This window comes from Schistocerca serialis, unplaced genomic scaffold (assembly GCF_023864345.2).
Source record: "Schistocerca serialis cubense isolate TAMUIC-IGC-003099 unplaced genomic scaffold, iqSchSeri2.2 HiC_scaffold_1406, whole genome shotgun sequence".
NCBI classification, from domain to species: Eukaryota; Metazoa; Arthropoda; class Insecta; order Orthoptera; family Acrididae; genus Schistocerca; species Schistocerca serialis.
The window spans coordinates 2,459,440-2,468,605 of NW_026047632.1; the positions used below are offsets into that span (position 1 = coordinate 2,459,440).

At 43.4% G+C, this 9,166-nt stretch overlaps 1 protein-coding gene across 1 annotated transcript in view; it reads left to right on the top strand.

Annotated features, from left to right (window-relative positions):
* Nucleotides 1-8,805, top strand: part of LOC126442771 (protein roadkill-like) — a 70,645-nt gene extending 61,840 nt beyond the window's left edge. Inside the window, exon 5 of the mRNA XM_050090801.1 lies at nt 8,751-8,805. Coding sequence (XP_049946758.1) covers nt 8,751-8,790 — 40 coding nt within the window. The 3' untranslated portion in view covers nt 8,791-8,805. The remainder of the gene's footprint in view (nt 1-8,750) is intronic.
* Nucleotides 8,806-9,166: the final 361 nt, after the last annotated feature.

Below are 9,166 nucleotides of genomic sequence, written 5' to 3' on the forward strand. Positions count from 1 at the left end.
GCCTAGAACCACTCGGCCACATCGGCCGGCTATGTTGCAATAGTCTGTTGTATGCGAATTATTATTGATATGCAGAACACTTTGAAGGAACCTTCCAAACAAATGTAATCGACCCACGCCCCATGGTGTGTATACAATGACGAAGTTGATAACAGATAGTGTGACATTAATTTCCAGCCCACAGTAGTGTCACACTTTTGATGACTGTAAAAATTTGAAAGGTGGGAAGTGAAAATACATCCAAAATTTCAAGGAAGTGGCTGTACCAGTTATTTGTACAAAATATTGTGACACATGAGGCAGAAGAATGGACACTGACAATGTGAATAAAAGAAAGGGTCTACTTAGTACAAATTATATGTTTGATGAGGTGTTGCTGTGGACAGAAAAAGAGAACAGACCATGTGATGAGGATATCAGACAAGTTATGGAAAGAGATTCAGTATTTATACTGATGCACCTGTGCTCTTGGGATAGCATCTATGATTAGTAATCAAAACGTCCTCGGTCCCTGGTTAGAAACACGTCATCACTCTAGTTTTGATTAATAATCAGCATTGGCGGCCGAAGACTTCTGGCATAAGAAGTCAACCTCATTCTGCGAATGGCCTTGTCAAAGAGGGCGCAGGAGCGCACAGAGGTTCATGATACTCTTGATATGGGAAACAGTCCCTAAAGGCGGAACAATCAGCAATGATCAACGGCATGAGGATGCAGAAGGTATAGAACTTGTGAACTGTAATTGAAAAAGTGTCGCGATGATCTCTCCATTGGCAAAATGGAGGGGGGGGGGGGGCGGACTGCCAAGGGGGAGGTGACTATGAGGGAAATACTGAATAAGCGATAACGTTCCACGAGGCTGGGAAAGGAATGCCAGGAGCTTTAATGTGGTAGAAAGCTAGAAAATCAGAAAAGGTAAATATAAAGTCTCAATCTAGATATAGAAGGTATCAGTGAAGTTAAGTCGAAAGAAGACAAGGATTTCTGGTCAGATGGGTAAAGAGTAATATTACCAGCAGCAGAGAATGGTATAACGGGAGTAGGATCCGTTATGAGTAGGAAGGTATGGGAAAGAGTGTGTTATGATCAACATATCAGTGATAGGGCTGTTCTTACCAGAATCGATAGCAAACGAACAATGACAACGATAGTTGAGGTATACATGCCGACATCACAAGCTGAAGATAAATATAGAGAAAGATATGAAGATACTTAAACTGTAATACAGTATTTAAAAAGCGATGAAAATCTAATAGTCATGAGGGACTGGAATGCAGTCGTAGGGGAAGGAGTAAAAGGAAAGGTTACAGGAGAATACGGACTTGGGACAAAAAAAGAGCTAGCGGGAAGACTAACTGCGTTCCGTATTAAATTTCAGCTAGTAATAGCGAATATTATGTCCAGGAACCACAGGAGGAGACGGTAGACTTGGAAAAGAATGTGTGATACAGGGATATTTCAGCTCTTGACGTTGGGGTGCAGAACGTATGATTGTGGAAACATGCCATCTGGCTTTCGGAGAAACATCATGCACATAATTTCGAAGGCAGCAAGAGCTGACAAGTGTGAGAATTATCGCACGATCAGCTTAACAGCTCATGCATCCAAGTTGCTAACAAGGATAGTACAAAGAAGAATGGAAAATAAAATTGAGCATGTGCTAAATAACGATCTATCTGGCCTTGGTAAAGGTAAAGGCAAATGACAGGCAATTCTGACATTGCGATTGATTCTGGAAGGAAGATTAAAGGAATATCAAGACACATTCACAGGATTTGTCGACCTATAAAAAGCGTTCGACAATGTAAAATGGTGCAAGATGTTCGAAATTCTGAGAAAACTTGGTGTAAGGTATAGGGAGAGACGGGTAATATACAATATATAAAAGAGCCAAGAGGGAAAAATAAGAGTGGACGAACAAGAGCGAAGCGTTCTAACCGAAACGGATGTAAGACAGGGGTGTAGACTTTCCCCACGACTATCAAAATATCCACGGGTGTACTGTTGGTCTACAGTGTCCAACGGGCACAATATTTCGGCGATCATACATGTCGCCATCATCAGGTGAACTGACGGACTGAGCTCCTGTGAACGTGCCGGCACGGAGATCCGTACACTATGGCTGCTCAGGGGGAACTGGGTTCGGTCGCGGCGGCGGCCGATTTAAATACCCTTCACCCGCGGCGCGCTCACTCCGCCGTCCGCTCCCCGCGCCACGGTCGCGCGGTGGAACAGATTGCGACGGCGTCTGAGATGACATCGGTGTGATGGCTCTGTCCGCCGTGGTCGTCACAACTCTACATTTGCTCGATTTACTCTTGATTAACCCAATCGCTGGTTCCCAAGCCTTGCTAAGATTATAGCCACAGTCACAGTTTATGAGGTCGTCATTGGTGCGAATTTCGATGGCCTCTCTAACAACGCTGTCCCCGTATCTCGACGTCTGTACCAGAATCCTCGTGTGTTCATACTCCATAGCGGATTCAGAAAATATCGTTCTTGTGAAACACAGGTAGCTCTCTATACTCATGAAGTAATGAGTGGTATAGACAGGGGATATCAAATTGATTCCATATTTTTAGATTTTCAAAATGCTTTCGACACATTTCATCACAAGCGCCTTCTACCCAAAATGGGTGCGTAAGGAACATCGCCTCAGTTCTGTCAGAAATGTCACAATTCGTAGTAGTAAAACAGAAATAATATCCGGCGTTCCCCAAGGAAGTGTTATAGGCCCCCTATAGTTCCTGATCTATATTAACGACATAGGAGTCAATCTGAGTTTAGCCCTCTTGCCGTATTACATTGTTTGCAGATGATACTGTCATTTACCATCCTGTAAAGTTATCAGATGACCAAAACGAATTCCAAAATGATTTCGATAAGAAAGCTGTATGGTTCGAAAAGTGGCGATTGACCCTAAATAAAGAAAAGTGCGAAGTTATTCACGTGATTACAAAAAGAAATCCACTAAATTTCGATTACGCGATAAGTCACACAATCTTGAAGGCTGCAAATGCAACTAAATATTTAGGTATTACAACTACAAGTAACTTAATTTGGAACGATCAAGTAGATAATGTTGTGGGTAGAGTAAACCCAAGACTGTGATTCACTGGCAGAAGGTGCAACCGGTCTACTGAAGACACTGCTTACACCACGACTGTGTGGTGTGGGATCCACATCAGGTGAGGCTGACGAATGACATCGAAAAGATTCAAAGATTGGCAGCTCGTTTTGTATTATCGTGAAATAGTGGAGATAGTGCCACAGATACGATATGAGAATAGGAGTGGCAATGATTAAAACAAAGGCGTTTCTCGTTGCGACGGCATCTTCTTATTAAATTTCAATCGCCAGTTTTCTCCTCCAATTGCGAAAACATTCTGTTGGCACCCACCTAGATAGGGAGAAATGATCAATACGATAAAATAAGAGAAATCAGGGCTCGCACAGAAGGGATGTAAGTGCTAGTTTTTCTCGCGTGCCATTCGAGAATGGAACAGTAGAGAGACAGCTTGAAGGTGGTTCATTGAACCCTCTGCCAGGCACTTTATTGTGATTTGCAGAGTAACCTCGTAGATTTAAATGGGATAGTACAGGGTTCCACGTCCTGCTAAGAGGAAACCCATTGTCTCTATTAATCAAATTATCCGCCGGCTTAATTTCAATTGCCTCCTTATAGACACTGCTCCAAAAACCAATAAAAGCTTTGGCAACCATCACAGTTTCGTCAGATTTCATATATTGCCCCTCGTTTATGGAATGTTATGCAACGGCCGATTTTTCCGACAGTTGTAGCCCCGTATGACGGCAATGATCCACGCACCTGTCATGAACTGTGCGTATCGAACGGCCGATGTGAGCGACCTGCCTGCACATATTACACGTTGCGCTGACGTTTTTGCATTGCTGTATCTACGAACAAGTGACACATGAAACTTACGGTTTTATCAGAGAAATGTCAAATCGACAAACAAATTTGTTATACTTAACACAGATAGTTGGTCAGAAATCTTTCTACAGTTATCAACATTTGTTTTAGAAAAATATAGAACATAGAAATTTGTAGCTTGTGGTGAAAGAATACAATATATTGTTCGCATACCTTTACTGCAGGCAGAAACTGAGTGGAGAGCTGTTGTAATTAAATGACGACACACGAAGAGAAGGCACAGTGTATTCTGTGGTATCACGAGCGAAATATCCAATTACTGAGCAGCAATATTCTCGAAAACAATACGAAAGAGAAGCACCGAATGGAACGAGTATTGTTGAATGGTACATTAAGATTAAACAGAAGAGCAGTGTATTGGATCTTCTGTGAAGAGGGCAGCCTTCTGTCAGTGAGAAGCCCTTCCAGATCAACTCGATGCACATCCCATGTATCAGACTTTCCTAGCGGCACAGTGTGAACAATTCTATACAGCAGATTACACCTTCAGGCATATAAGGTCCATATTAGACACGCCTTACACCAGAGGATGGAACTTGTCGAGAAACATTTGCAACTAAGATTTTGGACCGAATGGACACTAGCAATGATAATCTTCAATGAATTCTTTTTTTTTTTCCGGGGGAGACTACTTTCCACATATTAAGCGGAGTTAACAACCATAGAGTGAGGATATGCGGTTCTGAAATTCCACACATTGCCTTATAGCATGTTAGGGATTCCATTAAAATTAATGTTTGGCATGGTTGAATCCCCAACAAAGTTACCGGTCCTACCTGTTTTGTCCAAAAGTAACAGCTACGATCCACCCCGAATTGCTAGATCAGTTTGCTAAATCGCTTCTCAGAGACTTGCGCCTGACGTTTTCCAACGATATGGTGCACCACCGCATTGAGGTTTGCATGTTAGTAATTTTGATAACGAGACATTCCCTGACAGGTGAATTTGGCGTCATGATCCACCTGCCTGCCCTCCAAGGTCACTCGACATAACGCTTTTAGACGTCAAACCAGTTCTTTATTTCTGAAGTATGTCTGTCATTATTCTTCCTATCTCCTATAATAGTGACTTAGTATGACCAGTCCAAACCAGTTGACAACGTGCTTCAATTCTTTGTATATTTATTTTGATTTAGTGACAGAAACTCCATAAAATATTCCGTCTATTATGCAGCGTGTTTCCGTACAAGCATGCAAAATTTTAACAGGACATAGAGGATGCTCCACAGAACAATTAGATGTAGCGAAGCTGGGATCTGGAAAGTCAGCTTACGGAGATAATACGCATAAAATCACATTACTGCGTACTTTTCTATTTAGATTAGTTACTGTTAACTGCAAATTACGTTGCTGACACAATGAACGTACCATTTCTACTGTACCTTACAAAATGTGCTGAAACTGACGGCTATCAACATCAACGCAAGCATGACATCGGTGAACGAACTTATGACGCACCCTGGCAAATATCCTTGGTGTGATCCTCATGTTGCCAGATCCCTCATTTCTGATTTCCAATGAACCTGTCTTCAGTATTCGTCGATGGAGAGAAACAAACAGTCATCGTGACGGATGATGCCTATTAGGGAATCGTTCCGCTTACAATCATTCAGCAGCGATAGCATTGCAACCTACTTCCCCATACACGAGGTGCTCGTCAGTACGTCTCTGAATATCACTGAGTAATGAATGGTTCTGTCGTTGATTCATAGCACATTCTGTTCAAAAATGGCTCTGAGTACTATGGGACTTAACCCTAACGAACCTAAGGACATCACACACATCCATGCCCGAGGCAGGATTCAAACCTGCGACCATAGCGGTTGCGTGGTTCCAGACTGAAGCGCCTAGGACCGCTCGGCCACATCGGCAGGCGCACTTTCTGTCATGGGACAACATATGTACGGTACAACAGAGACACCTTATGGGCAGGTAAAGTAAACGAAACCTGCATCATGACTTCCTAGTAAGCAGCTTCGTCGTTCTTGTTTCCTTGCAAGAGAAAAAGAATGTACATGTATATAAGGAGCACAGTACGTGTAAACTAGTACGTATGTCAGTTGTAAATAAGCTGAAACACAGTATTGCTGTACAAAGCTGTAGACAGGTTTGCTTCCATACGTCCTTAAGATGGCTTACTCCATCCCAGGTTCCATACCTCAAATCGTTCAGTGAAACATTCTCTATGCCCTGTTATATCTTTGCATGCTCTTACAAAAACACCCTGTATAGGGTGACGTGAACCTCGTATAATTCTTGCTTATAGTGACTGAAAGAGTACGAGATTTTCTACTATATTATTGACAAGCATTTCAGGCAAGGAAACCATCTGATTGAATCCCATACTAGCTTCGTTTATAAATGTAGAAGCATACATAGTTTTGTGTTGTAGTAATGTTGAGCAAAATGATCATTTATAGAGTCAGAACTATCTTTATTATGTCTGAAGCATTGTTACAGACCACGCTCTGTTGTCCTTCTATGTATTTCCATGAGATATTCCAAATGGATTTGGTGTGCTGACATGAACTGTAGCACTGTGCTCGACGTCATCACAAGTGCAGCAAGTGAAGCATTATATATAGCAACAGAGTCAACATACACTTAATCTTTTTGTAACAGCATTTACAATCAGTATTAAGTCATATTATCAACCTACAGTCTTGCAGTAGCTGTTGTAGTACTTTGGGATAAAAACTGCCAGAATGTCAATATAATCTCTAGGAAATATTGATCCGAGTATTTCATTGTACGTACATAGCGAACTCTCTGCCAATAATTCCTAATAACTGTTCGAAAGCATCCAGAAATATACCATCAACGGTAGCTTCTCTACTTCTGTAGAATATTTAATGATCTAACATATTTGTAGGTTTTGGGAAAGCTGCTACTACCCCGTCGTTACCTTCCACAGTAATTCCGCCTACAACGATAGCCTCTTGATGCCCACTTGTCCGGATTCACATAGAGTGTGCTAGAGTGCCTAGAAACGTGTTGTGTTCTAACGTACTTCCCCGGTCCTTGCCACTTGGTACACACGGAGATATGTGACAGAACTAATGTGTCTGTGAACACAGGCCCTGCAAGGTAAGGAGATCTGGATCGCGATTAAACATCAGAATAACAGACATCATACATGTCCTGAAATATTTCAGTGAGGAAGGGTTACTCTCTGCTGTAGAACACACAAACAACTGTTACCTTTACTAAATCTTTTTATTACAGAATCAGCATAAACATTCAGTTCTAGCGTGTAGTTGGTGACATTGGAAAAACCTCCATAATTAGGAAGATCATGACGAATTCCGAAATGATATTAATCGTGATACATGAACACATAGCAACGTTTGAAAAGCGTTTGTAAATGAGAAAAGAACCCCAAGCGTAACTTGCAATACAATGATCACAAAACAATTTACCCTCAAAAATATTACACTGACAATTTTTCATTATTGTCCTATTGTCTAAGCTATTTTAGTTGGAGAATAGCATGTATTTACCGACACCTTTCTAGACTTTTAAGCCCTATGAAAGCACACACGACACGTGGCTAACATCGACACAGGGGAACGAGAAGAAAATACGTAACACAACTCGAATCTCCAGTAGAACTGCAGTGCACGCACACGTTAGTGACTGCCTTACTGAGCGCCTGAGAAACACGACGTCCAGCGCGCTCTGTCGGCGGCTGCTGTGGCCGGCAGTGGCGTCTGATGGCGGCGGCGCGTCGACGCTGTGCGGACGTCTGAACCTCGGCACTGTTCTGGCCTCAGTTGTGTCAGCAGTCGGAAACCTACCCTGCGTTTTCGTCAGGCTAAACTGTTGGCAATGTCCACTCGCTCTGTCTTAGCGGCGTGTACAACTCTGCCCTCTTATTTGTTCCGCAGAAGGTGACTAACTCGGGTCGAAATCGGAAATCTCCACTCCAGAGGTGTTACGAGATTTTCCAACCCTATGAACACAAGTGTTCACTAGAAGGCTTCTCTAGGCATACAGAACAGTAAGTGTTCCGTTGACACATGGCCCTGGCCTGAAGAGCACTCTCCTTCAACCCAGGGTCCCGCTCTGTATATCTTCTTCGTTCTCTCCCTGTGTACCCTGTGTTCATCCCCTACCACAGTGCTGACTGTGGTACGAATTGCGTCGTTTCTTGGCCGAATGAAGCTTGAGAAGCGTAATGGGGGTGGAAACTATTTTCCTTCTGGCCTATAGCATTCATGTTTCTTTCCTGTCCTCTTAGAGTCCGCCCATACATGAGCTGTCCAGATGGAACCGCGTGTTGTCCTTCATCACGTCATATGCGAGTATTTGTTAAAAATAGCGGTCCTTTCCAGTGGTCTGTTTTCCGTCTGGAAAAAAAAGAAACACAGGGACAGTGTTTTTCGTGCTTGTCAAAGACGTCCAGTTGTCATTCTGAAAGCATTCCTTTCCGAGAAGCTTTCCGAGGCCTCCGGTTTTTTCTTTCTATATTTCTCCCGTCGTCTGTGCCCCACTCTTAACCTTATTTTTGCTACTTAACATTTCTCGCAAATGCGAATTCCGTGTATCGGTCCTCTCCGAGTGGCCATGTGGACCCCTGCTATGCTAAGTAGTTTCTTTCCGTTCCTAGCAGGTGTGTGTCGGAGAAGCTCGATTTATGGCTTACTATCAGCTAATGGTGTCATTTTGTAGCTGTTTTCCACAACCTGTTTGCCACTTACTGCTCCATGTGTTACTGATTTCTCACTGTTTGTACAAATATTACTTAAACTATTGAAATTACTTAAATACACTTAATGTTCTTCTATGATCATCAGATTTTGTTTGCAGATCATGTGTGAGGGACACCGCTCCTAAGGGCACTGCTTGCCACGCCCTCCACCTGCTCCTCCCTCCTCGGCAGCCGGCGCCGCAGGAAGGCCGCGGGTAGCGCTTCACGCCACTCGGTGCTGCCTGTGTTTCTCAGGGTCTCTTTAGCGGCAGCAGACGGTGGGCGCGACGCGAGATCGCTCGTCGACTTGAAGTCAAGCGCCGGCACGCCAGTCGGGAACGACGGAGCAGAGAGCTTTGTGAGGAAGACGTAAGCGAACCGCAGGCTGGCCGACCCTTCTCCAGGACGACAACGCAACAGCAGCGGTCTCTATGCACGCCACGCCCGACTGGCCACGGCCCAACTGAACAGTAGCTTCAAGATTAGCGGCGTCTGTAGCAACATCGACGCTAGATACTTTCC